Here is a 16867-nt window from a genome sequence, read left to right as displayed (position 1 = left end):
TTGGTCAGCAGCCAGGTGCCTCCCTAGCCGCACTTTCGCTCCCCCTCCTCAACAGAATGGGAGAAGAAAATCAAATGAAAAAAGCTCATGGATTAAGATAAAGACAGGGAGATGGCTTTACTTGTGAAAGTGCCTAATAAGCAGACTTGAGTAAAATTGATTTATTGCTAGTTAAAATAGGCTGGGGTAGTGAGGAACAAAGACAAATTGAAACAACACTTTCGTACCCTGTCCTCCTTTCCCAGGCCCATCTTCATTCTTGACTCTTTATCTCCTCCCGACCCTGGCAGGGCAGGGGGTGGGGCATGGGGTCCATAGCAGATCCTCTCTGCTGCTCCTTCCTTCAGTTTCACACACCCCTGCCCACCCCTCCTTCCCCCTACCCCCCCCCCCCTTCCCCTGTGCTCCAGCGTGAGCCCTCTCCCAAGGGCTGCAGGCCAAATACCTGCTCCAGTGCCTGAAACACTTCCTCACCTCTTTCTCTGACCTTAGTGCTTGCACTGCTGTTCTTGCTCTTTTTTTCTTTTTTTTTTCCCCTACCTGTGTAGCATCTCAAGCTCTTTCTGAAATTAGGGACTTCTTTGGAAATGGCACATTTTGGGGTGAGACTTTACCTGTACTATTCTTGGTGTAATACTACATGCTTGCATTTCGGTAATGCAAATTAGGCTATGCAAGGTGGGGTTAGTGGTCCTTAGTGCTGCAAATAATCATACTTAGTTAGCTGTTACCATCACAAACCACAGCAGATGTTTTCACTGGCTGCTCAAGAAGTACTGAAATACCTTTTAACACCCCCACCCCCCCCCCCAAAATACCTTTTAAAAGAAGCCTAGAAATGTACTGCTGAAAAGTGAGTATCCCATTCATTTAAACATACTTCCTGCTTCTTCCTTGTAGCTGGTGGGTTGCTGCAATCCAAATTTGCAAATCTAGCTTTCCAACCACCAAGTGGTGCTCTGCAAGATTTCAAGGGGCCAAGGACTTTGAGCAGTCCCCCTTCCATTGCCGTTTGGTCAGCGACTTCTCCATTAGCATCTGTGTTCTCTGTACTTCCGTCAGTCCCTGAGGTACAGGTAAAAACAGTTGGTGTCCGCAGGCAGCGGGGGCTTGTACCTCTGGAAAAGTCCATCACCTACGGAAAAGGGAGGCTGCTGATGGATATGGCACTCTTCATGGGGCGCTCATTTCGTGTTGGTTGGGGACCCAACTGGACGCTTGTCAATTGTGGAGATCAGTTGAGTGGATCAAATGAAATGGAAGATCTTCAGTGTGAGTCTGTGGAATATGGATTCCTGCCAACTCCTGTTGCTCCAAAATCGTGAGTAGTGGTTTTCTTCAGGATGGTTCTGCCCTGCTCTCTCTTTGTGTTTAAAAAAAATCCTGACTGTAGTTTGATCGTCCTTCTGTTATGCAGAAGTGGTGCAAGATCATTGTTAGCCATGGAGATTTCCTTCAGGTTACTACTTCACAAAAATCTGTATGTCAAAAGTTCTGGAATAATGCATAGTAAGAGTAGTTACTTTTTTTGAACAAGTAAATAGCACAGTCATCCAGGTTTAAGTGAGCAAGTTTAAAATTGTCCAGGAGGCTTCTGATCAGCTATTGATTCTCCCTGAGAATCTGACCTACCTAAGAAATCTCTTTTTTAGATTCTGAATTCTCAGGTGCCTTCAGTTCTGCTTGTGTATAAAGCAGTATAGAGGTCTGTCTTGGATTGTGTAACTGTGTACCTAAACTTGGCTGGAATATAGCTAGATGTTCTGCCATGTAAGTCTTCCAAGAACCTTCTTGAGATGTTCTCAAGTGTATCCAACTTGCTGAGAGAATGAGGTGCTCTCACAGAATGTACTGGAGTATGGTAAGGTGTGCTAATTGCCTTTTGAGAGCTTGAAGCACCCAGTTTAGTGAGGTTTATTAGCCAAAGTCTGGTTCTAAGTCCCAGACTGTGTAACCAGGTTTCTCATACCTGGCTGTTGACCTTGGAATCATACATCTTACTGTTACCATGTTAAAGTTAGGACAAGCTGCACAATGCAGCTGCTCCATGATGGGTGCTGTTCACTTGCATGGAGAACAATTCAGAATGTTGCTAGCTGGTTTTATCATTATTTTTTTTTTTTTTCTGCCAGACTCTTGGAATCCTCTTTCAAGGTTCATGTGGAGAAGTTGAGCTTAGAACAACAGAAAGTGGACAGAGACAAACAGCTGTATCTCATCCCTCTGGAGATAAAGCTGAAACACAGTACTGTCCACATGGATGAACACTGTCCTCTTCTAGCACCCAACCCAGGAGTTTCTGCTATTCATGACTACGCTCACTGGGTTAGGAAGGCATCCGAGGACACTGCTTTGACAGAAAGTGAGTATAGAATAATTCTTTTCACAGTGGTGGTAGTCAATCTGGAAAGCTGTCCAGTTCAGATTAATTTCAGATTGCAACAGAGCAGTGAAATGTGAATAAAACAGAAAAATGGACTGTACCTCAGCATTCTTCCTAGAACCATAAACATGGTTCATGGCATTTGAGGAGCTAGCTGACTTACTGCATCAACTTGTAACAGTAGGATATGCTTTAAGATACCCTGCAAGGTTATGCTTATAGTCTTTTATGAGACCTCTAAATACTCTTCTGTATGTTTTCACTCCTGATGACCAAGTAACTCTGTTCTGACAGCTATTGTGAAGCACTGGTGCTTGGCATGGACTTTATGTGAAGCAATCTGGGGGAACCTGAAAGAGTTAGAGGCCAGCTTGGAGGAACCCAGTGAGTACATCCTGGCACTGGAGCGCAGAAAAGCCTTCTCTCGCTGGCTGTCGGAGACTGCTGCAGGACGAATTGAGGAGGAAGTCTCTTTGTCCCGTCATGGTAATCACATAGAGGCTGTGTTCAGCTGCCTTACTGGGAAGAGAATTGGTGAAGCTTGCAGGCTGGCACAGCAGTCAGGTAAGATGTTTAAATCTTTCAGCTTTTTGCAGGGAAGAGGAAAGGAATAAAGAGGATTTAAACTTTGGGGAGCGGCCACTCAGAGAACAGAGTTTTCCCTTGTCAGGCAGTGACTAAGGGGGGGGTTGACGGGTCTACTTGGTGCTTGGGTACATGGTCACATTTACGCTGGCTTACTTGTCAGCTCTCCTACAGTTAGGAAGTGATGCTGTACTGCATTTGGAACTTTTTTGCATTGTATCTCCTTTTGAATTTTTCTTAATGTTCTTTTTAATTGAGTTTCTGTTAATTGGTTACACTTGTTTAAAAAATGTATATTTTTCAGAGCCTGATGGCTAGTTTCATCTTGGTCTTTTATGTTGGCTTACATCTTAACTTTTCAGTTTGCTTCCTCTGGGGACTCTGCTTCCCATTCTTTTGTCTTCTCCCCATGGGCCCCGTTCTAGCAGGTGTTTATGTAGTGGGTTATTTAATAAGAAATTGTGTACAAGGAACCAATTGTGAGGCACTTTGATCAGCCTACAGCTGCACAACTCTGAAACGGCTAGCTGTGGCACTGGTAGGTGGGAGGATTTGTCTGATGTGCTCTTGTCCCCTGTTCCAGGTGACCACAGGCTTGCTCTGCTCCTTTCCCAGCTGGCAGGCAGCCAGCCCATCCGGGACCTCCTCACCATGCAGCTGGTGGACTGGCACAGGCTGCAGGCAGACTGCTTCATCCAGGAAGAGAGATTGTGCATCTTTGCCCTGCTTGCAGGGAAGCCTGTAAGTTGTTACTCAGCTGTCTTGTCATTGACTTGACTTCCCCTTCTTGACAGCTGTAGCACTCAACCACAGCACAAGGTGCACAGCAGTAAAGTGGTACAATGTGGTGATGCATGTTTTTTTCACTGACGTAACCTCTTACTGTGGTATGTCTGGAATGTACTGACCATTGTGTGCTAAGTTTGACTGAACTTATTTGTTTCTTTAGGTGTGGCAGTTATCAGAGACAGTAAGTATCAATGTGTGTTCACGGCTAGACTGGAAGCGTTGCATGGCTGTCCACCTCTGGTACCTCCTTCCTCCAACAGCTTCTATTTCCAAGGCACTTGCAATGTATGAGTCAGCCTTTCAGGTAGGTCAGTCGTGCCTGGGTGAAAGGAGATCTTACTCAGTACAATTGACTGATGCTCCACTGAGACTTCTGTGAGCAATCAAGAATCACTGTGGAGGTACTGAGTACGGAATTGCATATGGGTTCATTATTTCAGTTGTTACGGCATCAGATTCCTTCCCTAGCTTTAACAATGAGTTTTTGCAGCAGTTCACTTAGATAGGAATGTTCTTTCCCCCACTGGAATGGGAATAAAGCACTGGGTTGATAATTCTAGTCCAGGGGTCCTCAAACTACGGCCCCCCAGCATCCTCAATCTGGCCCCTGGTATTTACAGAACCCCCCCACCCCTGCTGGAGGTTGGGGGGGGGAAACCAAGCAGCTGCAAATGACTTCCTGCCACTTCATCCGCGTGCCGGCCCCCTGTTTAAAAAGTTTGAGGACCCCTGTTCTGGTCACTTCAGAACCTTAAGATCTGCTCTTTAGGATGTTGTGGCAACTTATTTGAAGCATATCTCCCACTGACTGAGTGTTTCCAGGCGTTTGATGGCTAGGCAATTGGGAAGATGGGTAGTGGCCAGCAGCAGGAAGGCCATTTGAGCTAGGTAGCCAGTCGGTTTTCCCGATGTGATGACTGATACTCAGCTACCTCACTTCTAAAAGAGTCTTTGCTGAGCTATACAGTTTGTTATGCTTGCTATTTCTACAGCAAACTGCCTTACAGACAGTATGTGGGTACATGCATTATGCAAAGCCTTGTTTGTTGCTGTAGAGCTGTCAGCCTCTGTATACAGACAGGCAAAGGGCTCTGTTGAAAAAAGTGTTTAATCATTTAACTAAGGTACTTCAGCCATTGATCCGTATGCCTAAGGATAGCCCAAGCACAGCATCAAGTCTAGTAACTTCTAATCTATGCAAGTTTAATGCTGCAAGACTATTTAGTGTTACCTTTGTACGTAGTGTGTCAGTATAAAGTGTTCATCACTTCAAAATACCAAGCTTTAGTTTTATTGTGACTTAAAGTTAAGGTAATGCTATTAGGTTAGAATGTGGGGGTGGTCTCGCTGCAGCCTGATGATGTAGAGAAGTAGATACATCTCGTTTTCAGAACTTTGTCTAAGAGGGCTAATAACTGGAAGCCAGCAGTATGTGGAATGCTCTCCCAAATGCATATCTAGCATTCCTACTAGCAGTGAAAATGTTGAGGATTTTGGTAATTCATCCTGGCTAGATGGTACAAAAGAACAGTTTTCTGGCAGCTCAGTACCCTGTACTTGGTGACTCAGGGCGTTCAGTGCTGCTTACTTAACTGTCCAGACTCTGCTTAGCTATAGAGGGAGGGATGCGCTCTTCTGTTTGATTGAGACGTATGTGGTTTTCCAGCTATAAAATCGTTCAGGAATACAGGTTGTGTGTGAGAGCTAACTATACCTCCACACAGTGGCTTTTGAGAGCTCAGGGTGAGATCAAATTGAGCCTGCTGAAACATTTTGGGTTTAGGGTGTTGGGTTTTTTTTTTCCTTCTTAGCATCATGCTAGTATATAGTTGCTTAAGTTTTAACCACAGGTGTGGTAGGCTGTGCCTTCTGCTTCAAAGCAGAGCATGCTCATGAGCGTGCTGAGCTGTTTGGAATGCAGAATGCAGCTTTGTTCAGAGTACTGTCTTTTAAACTGACTGTTAATTTTTTTTTTGTTGTTTAGAAAACGCCAGAGTGTGAGAAATACGCATGCTGTCCTCTGCCTCCTTACCTAGAAGATTCTGGTTGTGTAATTGAAGAAGACGATAATGCGGGAAGACCTCTGAGAGATGTCTGTTTCCATTTGTTAAAGCTCTACAGTGACAGGTAAATGGGTAAATAGTTCAAAAACTATTTAGAAAAATCTTGATCAGACTTCTCGAATTCCCAAACCAGGGGTATGAAAGCAGCTTCAGTGTTTAGCGAACCACTTAGAGCAGTCAAAAGTCTGCCTTGCGTGTACTCCCTTACAGAATGGGGCGACAACACTGCAACTGCTGGTGATGGTATAGATGATGAAACTTCAATTGTGGAGCACACTTGTGTTATTTTCTTATGATTTCTGTGTCTGGAGAATGCAGTGAGCATGCTGCACTGTAGTTGCCTTTTTTGAAGGCATCAAGAAATCTGTAGGAGAGCCACATACAAAATAAAAGATTGTGACAGTCTGGATGCAGACTCAAAAGAAGAGCAAAAAGATTTCAAGAATTGCTCCTATCTTTTAAAAACAAAACACAAACCCCAAACCCCCACACCAGTGTAAGTCACATACGCAATAATTGGAGGTGGGTGAAGGGAAAGAACTAGGTAGCAATGAGTGTCTGATTTTGTTATGTGGACGCAATTAGCTATTTATATTGCAAATATTTTTCCCTACAGGCACTATGATCTTGACCAGCTGCTTGATCCTAGGAGTATAACATCTGACCCTCTGGACTATCGTCTCAGTTGGCACCTGTGGGAAGTGCTCAGAGCTCTGAGTTACACCCATCTATCCAAGCAGAGTCAAGGAGTGCTGAATGCTAGCTATGCTGCCCAGCTTGAGAGTGAAGGTCTTTGGAAATGGGCTGTTTTTATACTGCTGCATGAGCCTGATAGACAGTGAGTAGAAGAATATTTTTTTCTGCCTTGAAAATAATATTGCCTGTGTTAAAGCCCTGCTCTGTACACTGTAGTTATCATGGCTTCTCTTTTGAACTGGAACTGTGCAGCTGGAGATCTTTATGCCACTTGTAAAAATTGTGTGCTGGGATTACAAAGTGGCATGAATAATTCTGCTTAGTTAAATGTCATTAGATGTTAAATAGCATTGTATTGTAATGACTGAAACTCCTGAACCGTGTTACTGAAGCAGATATCATAGTAATTTTGATAACCTAGAGCTGTGTATCTTGCCAGTGGCTCAGCAAGCTTACTACATTCAAGAACTTGTCTTGAAAATATCATTAATGCAAGAATGCTGTAACTGTACCCGCTGGAGCTGAACAGAAGCAAGTGTGTTTGAAAGGAAAGCTTGGGAATTAAAAAACTGTCTTAAATTTGTAAATAACTCATCTTTTGTGAAACAGCTGTCATTAATGCACTGCATTAGAACTTTTTTCCAGCCAGTAACTTCAAATAGAGCCTGTATATTACTTTTAGGGGCCTGGGTGATACTTAAATGTTCTAAGCTTACAGTGTTTAAGATATTACAAAATACTAGCAATGACATTGTTCTTAGCGGTTAACACGCACTGAAGAAATTTTAGAGCTTGCCTTAAACTAAGTCTTGCAAGACCTGACAAGGCTGGCTTTTGCAGTCACCAATAAATACTATGCAGCCTGCTGTTTAGCCTTTGGCTACTTGTATTGGACTGCGTGGTGCAGAATGCAGGATTGCTTGCTTGAGTAATGCCTTGTCCTCTCTTCCCCCCAGCATACGGGAGAAGGCAGTGCGTGAACTCCTAAATCGGCATTGTGTTCTCTCAGAAACACCGGAGTCTTGGGCCGAGGAGACTTTTCTGACACAGAGGCTCTGTGTCCCCCCGGAGTGGATTCATGAGGCAAAGGCAGTTCGAGCAAGGATGGAGGGCGACAAGCATAAAGAAGCCCTCTTCTTGTTCAAGGCTGGGCACTGGAACCAGTGTCACAAGCTGGTTGTCAGGCACTTGGCCTCTGGTGAGTCTGCTCTCCTAATATTTTTGCATTCTGGCTTTTGAACAGCACACAAACGCAGTAGGAACAGAAGTCATTGGGCATTCAATAATTCAGAGGGGTAGGGCTGTGTTTCTAGCAACAGGGTTTGCAGAGAGTGGCTGACTGTTTCAAAATGTGGTACCTGGCATGATGATTCTTCACTGCAAGCATGTGATAAGGGCAGTGCTTCACCTTCTGCACATCCACCTTGCTGTGCCAGAGGTGCCTTGGAACAAAGGCAGTGGTAGCATTCCTGGAGCCCTGATTCTGTGGGCGTCCCTGCTCTAGGAAGTGGAATGGCTGTAGTCTTGCCTTTTGTAGGTCATAAATATAAGTATTGCCAGAAACGCTTGGCTGATACTGTCAAAGAATTACAAAACTGACTGAGAGTGCAGTCTGACAGTTGCTTTTTCTCTAACAATCAATGTTCCTGACTTGTAAGAAACTTTTTTGTTCTGTTACTGACATGCTTGTTCTCTTTAGATGCTATTATTAATGAAAACTACAAGTACTTAAAAGGATTCTTGGAAGGTCTCGCCCCTCCAGAGCGTAGTGTACTCATCCAGGACTGGGAGGTGGCAGGGCTGGTCTACCTAGATTACATCTGTGTTATTGAGATGCTTGATAGGATTCAACAGGTAACAAACTAAAAAAAAATTGTATTTTTTTTCCCTACAGCTTGGAAGCACATACAGAGTCTTGCTTTTAGAATAACCTTTTATTCACTGATCAGTGCTAATGTTAGTGTTTCCCTTTTGCAGACACTAACAAACAGAATACGGTACACCCCTGAAGATAGAGAGATTTGGTAGATACTGTCAAAATAAGATGTGGGCTCTTTCCTGTAGATATGCTTTGTGTAGTATGGCAGTGAGATGAGTGGAAGAGAAGGAATAAAACCAGCAGTTAGCTGGCTAGTGGGGAGTCTGCATGTCTGTCCCCCCTAATTCAGTTCCAGACTTCTCATTTCAGGTATTAACTTCAAACAGGTTTTAGTGTAGATTGCCTTCTGTTGGATGAGTTTTGGCTTAGAGTGCTCTTAAGTGGTCTGTGAGCAGTTCTGCTGGAAGGCTTTGGCTGACTCTCACTTGCTTTTAGCTGGATTGTTCCACCTACGAACTGGAGCGGTTACATACCAAAGTGACATCGCTGTGCGACAGGATAGAGCAGTTACAGTGCCGCAGTGCGAAGGACCGCCTGGCTCAGTCAGGTACAGTGACATCAATATCTAGCAGCCTGCTGGGAAAGCTGGTTTTACATCCTAGACCAGCTAGTTCTGGTTGTCACCTGGGCTGCCAGAATATCTGTCCCTTTGTGTGTGTGGAGAAGGAAGGCTGTTGTCAGTGAGGTGAGTCCTCAGTTGCTCCAGGAGTTACTATACATGTGGCTGTTGATCGTAATTTCAGGCAGGCTTTGTTGCCTAGTTGATGTGGCATCCAGTGTCTGGCCTTTTCAGTAAAGCACATTGTCCATACTTAATTTTACAGCTCCAAATACAGCCATGAGCATACTTGCAGAAGGCAGTCCAATCTAAGGAATAAGGTCAAATTTTGGTTACAGTGGTGGAGAAAGTCTGGGTGGAGAGAGGAGATTCACTGCTGGAGCTGAGAAAAGGCCAGGTCACACTGGCACGGTTCCACCAACCCAGCCAGATGTCTTTGCTTCAAAACTTGATGTTGAATTGCTGTTCAGGCCTCACCTCTGCAAGCTGAGCTCTTAGCTCACATGCTAGCTCCTACTCTGCAGTATGGTGCGGACCTTGCAGAAATGTTCCTCTTGCTCTTTCCAGATATGGCCAAGCGCATCGCTAACCTGTTGCGGGTGGTCCTCAGCCTGCAGCATGCCCCAGAGCCCGCCACTGACTCCACGCCTGACCCACAGCGTGTCCCTCTTCGCCTGCTCGCTCCCCACGTTGGACGGCTGCCTATGCCGGAGGACTATGCCTTGGAGGAGCTCCGCAGCCTCACCCAGTCTTACCTAAGGGAGCTGACAGTAGTGCCTCATTGAGGAAGAATCCGTTCCATCCTTTGACAGTTTTTGTTTGTTAACTGTTTATCCTTGTTCTGAGGGCGAACCACCTCTCTAGCCACGCAGATTTTTCCAGAGGTGTAAAATAGCTTTAGTTTGTGGGCTAACACAGGGATTTTTGTAACCTGGGGGAGCATTGAGACTGGTTTGACCTTGCTGGCTGGTGCCCTCAACCACACAACATTTTCCTAGAGTCAATAAAACACCTTTTGCCAAACCTGTCTGCAGGTGAGATTGTCCCTGTGGAGTGGGGCACGGTGTGGGCTTTGTCTCTTGGCTGATCCTTTTCACTCCTTTTGTTGCAGTACAGAGGATGGTGAAGCAAATTCTGGGACAGTTTTCCATGGGGCAGACTTCCACTTTGGTGGGACTGCGCTTGGTAAACCAATGAACCTTTGGCATCTGAACTGATGGCGGATAAGCTTTAACTAGGGCTTTGTGTTAAAAGTTTGCTCTGTGATTGCGGGTGGGAGAAGGGACTGAAGTTTGGAAGTTCCTTCCTGCATTCTCTTGCTTGGTTGGAGACCTGCCAACATGTTGTTTAATTTCTCCATCCTCCACCTCCAAAAGTAAAGCAAGCTGCTCTCCTGACTCAGGAGGAAGGGAGGTGGCACCTCTGTGTGTGCCTTATGGTGAGCTCTGCACCATGCAGGCCTCAGAGGGTGGACATCTCCTGGGTCCCGTGCGCGGTAAAACACAGGAGCTTGTCCTCATAGTTGCTGCATTCCATGCTGCTGATGGGAGGGGGCAAATTCTGCACAGAAAGCACAAACTGCCAGAAAGGTCACCTGCCCGAGGAGCAGAGCAGCCTGACTGCCGTGGCACTTCAGCCTGCCTCTGCGCTGTCGGATGGCGGCTGGTGTAGGTATTAGGGGTGTGTGCACTCAGACAGGCAGCCCCTCGACCAGCATGTGCCACCTGGCACACGCGCTCATCTGTTTGCTGTGTTACACAGAGCAACACGTGTTACGGAGCCCCCGTCTAGTCTAAGAACATCCTGCAAGCACAGAGCTGACCGTGGCATTGTGCTCTGGTATGTACAGTCTTGACTTACTGTGTTTGGAAACCGACTATTTTTGGAAGAAGAAAAGAAAAGCTGTCTATTAGTCTGCTCTGATTTCAGGGTTACTGCAGTGGCACCTCCTGCCATGGCCGGCCAGCCGTGGCTCGCAGTGGCTTCCAGCTCACCTGGTGCTGCTTTGTATTGGCTCACTGAAGGTCTTTATGCATGAGGATTATGTAAAGGTTTTTATTAAAAAAAATATAAATAAATGATCTAGATTATTTTCCTGTCTTTTTGAGAACAATAAATAAAATGTTTATAGTATTCCCATGGTTTCCTTTGCTTTTTAAGCAAGACTTCAGTTTCATAGGCATGTGTCCCTTGGCTTGTCATACCTGGGTGGCTTGGGCTGGCTCAGGTGGTGGCACAGCTTGTGTGACCGGTGTTGGGAAAGCTGAATTCCCCTGGAACTGAATCTGTTGGATGTGAGGAGCAGCAGGGAAGGTGTTTACAGGTGTATTGGCACCGATGGATAAGGGAAAAGGTGGCTCAGTGTGGAAGGAGGACAGGGATGCAGCACAAGGGACGTTGAGAAGGTATTGGGTGTTGTCTTCATCTTTATCTTTGTGGGTAAGACTGGCCTCCAGCAGCCGCAGATGTCTGGGAGCAGTGGGAAGGGTCAGAGTAAGGAAGACTTGGCTTGGCGCAGAGGGGTGCGGCTGGGGAGCACTTAGACTGGGCATCCTGCATACCTGGGGCCAGGCAGGGTGGCCCCATGAGGGCTGAAGGAGCTGCAAGATCACTTTGATAGTGTTAGAAGGTTGTGGTGATGGAGAAGGTTCATTCAGAGCTGTGGAAGAAAAAGTCACCCCTGTCTCGAGGAGGAGGGTAGGCCAAGTGTGAAAGAAGTTTCTCTAACGGAGCTATGGGGTGGTGAGCCTCACCTGGTGCGGTGACAGAGCATGTCCTGGGAACTGTGGAGAGGTGAAGTAGAAGGGATCCTGAAGGAGATGGGTGGGGGAACAGCCTTTCTTGGATGGGGATTTTCTGGAAAGAGGTGAGGGATGGACCAGATTACATCATCATGGCAAAGGGAGGGAAGTGCTTTTCCCATGCAACACAAGGTTTGTTCAGGCTAAAAACTGGCGTGTGCTGGTAAAAGCGTGAAATAAACCCTGAATAAATATCCTTGATTGGGCACAATCCAGACCTCTGCTTCCCAAGGCTGGGTGTTGCTGGGTGCCTGGCAGTCTCTTCTCTTCCGAATGGGGGGCTGGGCGGGACCCACTCCCCAGTGCCAGCTCTCTGGCATGAAAAGCTGTAAAAGCAGTGGTGATTTATGTCTTCTTGCCCATGCAAGGGGACTGTCCTGCTGTGCCAGCATCACCACATGTAAACTTGACACTGGGCTGTGCTGTGCGGAGAGCCAGGTCACTCTGGCTTTGCGTCGTTCCATTAGCATAATTGCATCTCTGCAAACCCAGCTGCTGCCCAGGGCGGAGGAACAGAGTGCCCAGGACTTCGGCCTGGGGATGAATAATTCACCACCTGGAAACAAAACCTCCAGCCTTAAAACTGATCGGTGCACTGCTTGGCATCTGCTGCCAGGGATCAGCATGGGAAAGGTGCCAGGGAGGTGCTGGGGGAACAGGAGGCAGTGGCCTCCCCCCATGGCTGGAGCTAGGGAGCTGCTCCGGCACCCCTGTGGCAGGGACCTCTCTGCCACTTGCTACTTTGTCTCCTGGGTCATGTCCCTTAACCTCCTGGAATTTTGTTCTCACCAGATGGGAATAATCATCCCCTTCCCTTTCCTTGCTTTTTTACTGGGGAGTGGGATGTCCCTTGCTGTGCATGGTAGTTCCTCCACCCAGGGGTCTGCAGCATCTGCCCTTGGCTCTTCCCAGTGCCGTGGCCTCAGTGGGCTTCAGTGCCCCAGTGTGTCCCGGTCAGCCCCAGGCTTTCCTTTTCCAGCTTGCTCTGGGCCAGGACTGTGGGCAGTGGTGCCCTCTCCCTGCAGCCCCCCGGGCCAGAGGTCCCTCAGGCTGCTGGTTTCCAGTGCATGAAGCTGCCAACCAAGAGTGAAGCTGCTGCCAGCTCTGGGCAGACAGAAGCTCCAGACAACATGGCAAAGAGTGACCTTGTCCATGCCTGCTCCAGCTCACTGCTGCATGGTCCTTGTCACCACGGTCCTGTCCCTGAGCTGCCTGGCGCAGGCAGAGAAGGGGCTGCCCACTGGTGTAGCCAGGAGGGTCTTGTGGCAGTGACGGTTCAGGGTGCCGGTGGGCAAAGCTTTCCCTGGGCTGGGGCAGCTGACAGGCAGCACGTCACTGCCCGGCACCCAGACCCCCTCCCAGACCCCCTGCCACGTCCCGGCTGGGCACCCTCAGGGTCGCTTTCCATTACCCTCTGCCACAGAGCTTGCTGCACTGAGACTGTCGGTCCCAAGGGAGGCTGTGCCCCCCCCGTCCCAGTCCTGACGTCACCCCAGCACTTACAGGCAGCGCGCCCCCGCCCCCCCCCCCCCCCCCCCCCCCCCGGCCCGTGTCCCCCGGGACCTGCGCAGGGCGGGAGTGCGGCGGGATGGAGCCTGGAGCTCGCCCGCTGCTAGCCCTCTGCCTCGCTGGCTGCCTCCTGGCCCAGGGTAAGCAGCAGAGGGGATGGCAGGGGGTGCTGGCACCCCCACACCCCACCCCCAGCCCTGGGCGTGGGAAGAGGGTCTGCCAGCCCCTGCAAGCAGCAGCAGCGCTGCACATCGGGCATCTCTGGGAGGGGGACAGTGTCGGTAGGATGGAGGGCTCAGGCTGGTGGCGAGGAGGGACAGGGGCCCTGGCATGCTCCCCCCGCCCCCCCCCGCTCGGTTGCCGGTGGGTCCCCGTGCCTGGGTCCCGGGCATCCCTCGGGGGGGTCCTGCTGCACCCCTGGGGCTTGCGCCACGGCTCCTCCAGCCGCAGTCTGGGTGCCTGCAGGCTGCCGGGGGGCGCAGGGCAGGTTCGCCTACAAGCTGCTCCACGACCTCTTTGCCAACTACTCCAGCGCCCTGCGCCCCGTGGAGGACACAGACCGGGCGCTCAACGTCACCCTCCAGGTCACGCTCTCCCAGATCATCGACATGGTGAGTGGCCAGGTGTGGCACCAGCCCCGGCAGCCCGGTCCAGCCCAGTCCAGTCCAGCCCAGCCCAGCCCAGCCCAGCCCAGCCCGAATGAGGCTGTTGGTTTTTTGGCTCCTGGTTACTGCTTAGCCAAGCTCTGCTCTCCCCCAGCGGGTCCTGCTCGACCCAGAGCCGATGTTCATCCCCTGAAACCAGCCCATACCCCCAAAACCAGCCCAGCTTCACCCAACAGCTCAGATCACCTGAACACAGCTGACCATGCAACACCAGCATAGACAGACAGACAGAAGACAGACACCCCCCGACAACCCCCCCTCAGCCATACCCCCACACCCCCATGAGGTCAGACCACTTGAAACCAGCTCACATCCCTCCATACCCCCAAAACCATCACAACCCCCTCAAAGCCAGCTCAATCCCTTGGGACCCTTACAGAGGCAATCGGGTGGGGGTCCAAGATAGGGGGGCCAGGCAACACCGGGGTCTCTCCCCATGCCCACCCTCTTTCCTTGGCAGGACGAGAGGAACCAGGTCCTCACCTCCTACCTGTGGGTCCGCCAGGCCTGGCTGGATGCCCACCTTACCTGGGACAAGGACACCTATGACGGCATCGACAGCATCCGCATCCCCAGCAGCTACGTCTGGCGGCCAGACATCATCCTTTACAACAAGTGGGTTATGCTCGCCCCCCGCCCCACCCCCCCCCCCCCCCCCAAGTGGAGTGGGCTCAGGCTGGGGCTGGGGCAGGCTGCACAGGGTATTGCCTGCCTTGGGGTTGTGTGGCTGCACGTGGGGTGGGAGCAGGGAGGTGGGTGGGTGATGTAGGGATATGGTCACACCAAATGGGTCACTGGGGGGGCAGCAGGTGCAGGGGGGTCTGGCAACAGCCAGGTGTGCCTGGCAGCAGCCTGCTGGTTGGGACGTGTCAGCATGGGGGTGGCCAGGGGCACTGAGCCACCTCTTTGCGGGGCAGGGTGGTACGGAGAGGGGACATGGTATTGGGTGGAGGTGTTTGGCCCTGGCCCTGCAGACCATCACCCCATATGGGGCTCGGGGCTATCCTGGCCCCATGGACGTCCCTCCCCCAGTGCTGATGACCGCTTTGGTGGCTCAATGGAGACCAATGTGGTCCTGCGCTCTGATGGGCACATCATGTGGGACTCACCCGCCATCACCAAGAGCTCCTGCAAGGTGGATGTCTCCTACTTCCCCTTTGATGGGCAGCGGTGCCGCCTCACCTTTGGCTCCTGGACCTACAATGGGAACCAGATCGACCTCCGCAACCGTCTAGACACCGGGGACCTGACAGACTTTGTGGAGAATGTGGAGTGGGAGGTGCTGGGCATGCCAGCCACAAGGAACGTGATCACCTATGGCTGCTGCTCCGAGCCCTACCCCGATGTCACCTACACATTGCTCCTCCGCCGCCGTGCCTCCTTCTACATCTTCAACCTGCTCCTGCCCTGCATCATGGTCTCCTTTCTGGCACCCCTTGGCTTCTACCTGCCTGCCGACTCAGGGGAGAAGGTCTCGCTGGGGGTGACAGTGCTGCTGGCCCTCACTGTCTTTCAGCTGCTGGTGGCAGAGAGCATGCCACCCTCGGAGAGTGTCCCACTCATCGGTGAGCCTCAGCAGCACCCAGGACCCTCCCATGGGACCAGGGTGTCTGCGCTGGGGTGAATGCACAGCACCCAAACTGGAGTGCTGTGACACAGGGGTGGGGGTGCAGGTCTCTAACCCTTCCGCCACAGCGTCACCGCCCTTTGTCCACACAGGGAAGTACTACATTGCCACCATGACCATGATCACGGCCTCCACTGCGCTGACCATCTTCATCATGAACATCCACCACTGTGGCCCAGGGGCCCGATCTGTGCCCCCTTGGGCCAGGTGGCTTATCCTCCACCACATGGCCCGGCTCTGCTGCGTCTATGAGGTGGGCGAGAGCTGCAAGAGCTCCCGGCGGGTCCTGGGTGGGCGGGCAGGCAGTGGGGAAGCTGGGGGTCTGGGAAAGAGCCCTGGGGAAGGGGAGGCAGGTGCCGAGGCAGGTGGCTGCCCCAGGGACTGCTGCCTGTGCCACCATGATGGCCTGCTGAGGAACGTCAGCTACATCGCTGGCTGCTTCCGACGCCACCGAGCCACCCAGCACCTGACCGGCGAGTGGAAGAAGGTGGCCAAGGTGATGGACCGCTTCTTCATGTGGGTTTTCTTCTTCATGGTCTTCCTCATGAGTGTGCTAGTCTTGTGCAAAGCTGCCTGATGGTCTCACAGACCAACTGCCCCCATACACCCCCTGCCCACAATGCCCCCCAAGGACAGAGGTGACCATGGGTGCCCCATGAGGGTGGCTTATCCCAAGCACCCATTGGACCCCCATGGAGCTTCACAGTGGGAGCTCCACCAGCGCTGGAGGAGAGAAGCCCAACAGCGGGACCCTAACCCTGGCCAGGGCCACCCTGAGCTGCAGGCTTGAGGGGCCCCAGTCCCGTGGACAGCTGTTCCAGGGCATGCACCCATGTGCCCTCATTGCACCCTGCACCCAAGAAATCCCACAAACTGGAAATAAACCATGAAGCATGAATCCTCTCTTTCCTGCCTGGGTTCTAGGGGGGTCCTAGGACCTCACTGCCCTGGGGAGGGGTGCAACACCGGCACTGGCACCAGCTGGCATGGGCTGGGGGTGTGCATGCCATGTGCAACAAAGAGGTGTGAGACCGCCGTGACACCACTCAAATGAGGGTGCGGCGAAGTCGCTGCCCATCTCCTCTTGGTGCTGGCTGAGGCAAGAATGTCACCTCAGAAGGATGGAGGGATCTGACCCTCGATGCCTTAAATGATAAACGTGTAGTGTTCCCTGTGGGAAGGAGTGTGGGGCCTGGCAGGAGCTCTGCCTGGGGAGGGAGGCATTGACTCAGTGTTGAGGCAGAGACAGAACTAGACTGCTGAGGCTGGAGAAAGCTCTGGGCACCATCTGATCGAACCCCATGCTGAGCT

At 50.7% G+C, this 16867-nt stretch overlaps 2 protein-coding genes across 12 annotated transcripts in view; both read left to right on the top strand.

The window, feature by feature from the left end:
- Positions 1-10850, top strand: part of NUP98 (nucleoporin 98 and 96 precursor) — a 42273-nt gene extending 31423 nt beyond the window's left edge. For all 11 annotated transcript variants that reach the window (XM_040582571.1, XM_040582581.1, XM_040582580.1 and 8 more), the window contains 11 exons: positions 901-1321; positions 2133-2362; positions 2678-2947; positions 3552-3709; positions 3918-4061; positions 5742-5884; positions 6437-6658; positions 7473-7714; positions 8216-8370; positions 8831-8942; positions 9522-10850. In XM_040582571.1, coding sequence (XP_040438505.1) covers positions 901-1321; positions 2133-2362; positions 2678-2947; positions 3552-3709; positions 3918-4061; positions 5742-5884; positions 6437-6658; positions 7473-7714; positions 8216-8370; positions 8831-8942; positions 9522-9739 — 2315 coding nt within the window. In that variant the 3' untranslated portion in view covers positions 9740-10850. The remainder of the gene's footprint in view (positions 1-900; positions 1322-2132; positions 2363-2677; positions 2948-3551; positions 3710-3917; positions 4062-5741; positions 5885-6436; positions 6659-7472; positions 7715-8215; positions 8371-8830; positions 8943-9521) is intronic.
- Positions 10851-13343: 2493 nt separating this feature from the next.
- CHRNA10 (cholinergic receptor nicotinic alpha 10 subunit) lies at positions 13344-16370 on the top strand. Its single transcript, XM_040583355.1, has 5 exons — positions 13344-13404; positions 13730-13875; positions 14390-14544; positions 14962-15494; positions 15649-16370. Exons 1-5 carry the CDS (start codon positions 13344-13346, stop codon positions 16131-16133), a joined length of 1380 nt encoding a protein of 459 aa, XP_040439289.1. The 3' UTR covers positions 16134-16370.
- The last annotated feature ends 497 nt before the right edge of the window (positions 16371-16867 follow it).

This window comes from Falco naumanni, chromosome 2 (assembly GCF_017639655.2).
Source record: "Falco naumanni isolate bFalNau1 chromosome 2, bFalNau1.pat, whole genome shotgun sequence".
NCBI classification, from domain to species: Eukaryota; Metazoa; Chordata; class Aves; order Falconiformes; family Falconidae; genus Falco; species Falco naumanni.
Note: the sequence above shows the minus strand (reverse complement) of the source record. Positions and strands in the feature narration are given on the sequence as shown.

Bases quoted from the DNA above. Each gene is read 5' to 3' on its own strand.
- CHRNA10 (XM_040583355.1), top strand. From the start codon at position 13,344: ATGGAGCCTGGAGCTCGCCCGCTGCTAGCCCTCTGCCTCGCTGGCTGC. The intron at 13,405-13,729 runs GTAAGCAGCAGA...GGGTGCCTGCAG, and splicing joins TGGCTGCCTCCTGGCCCAGG to GCTGCCGGGGGGCGCAGGGC. The intron at 13,876-14,389 runs GTGAGTGGCCAG...TTTCCTTGGCAG, and splicing joins TCTCCCAGATCATCGACATG to GACGAGAGGAACCAGGTCCT.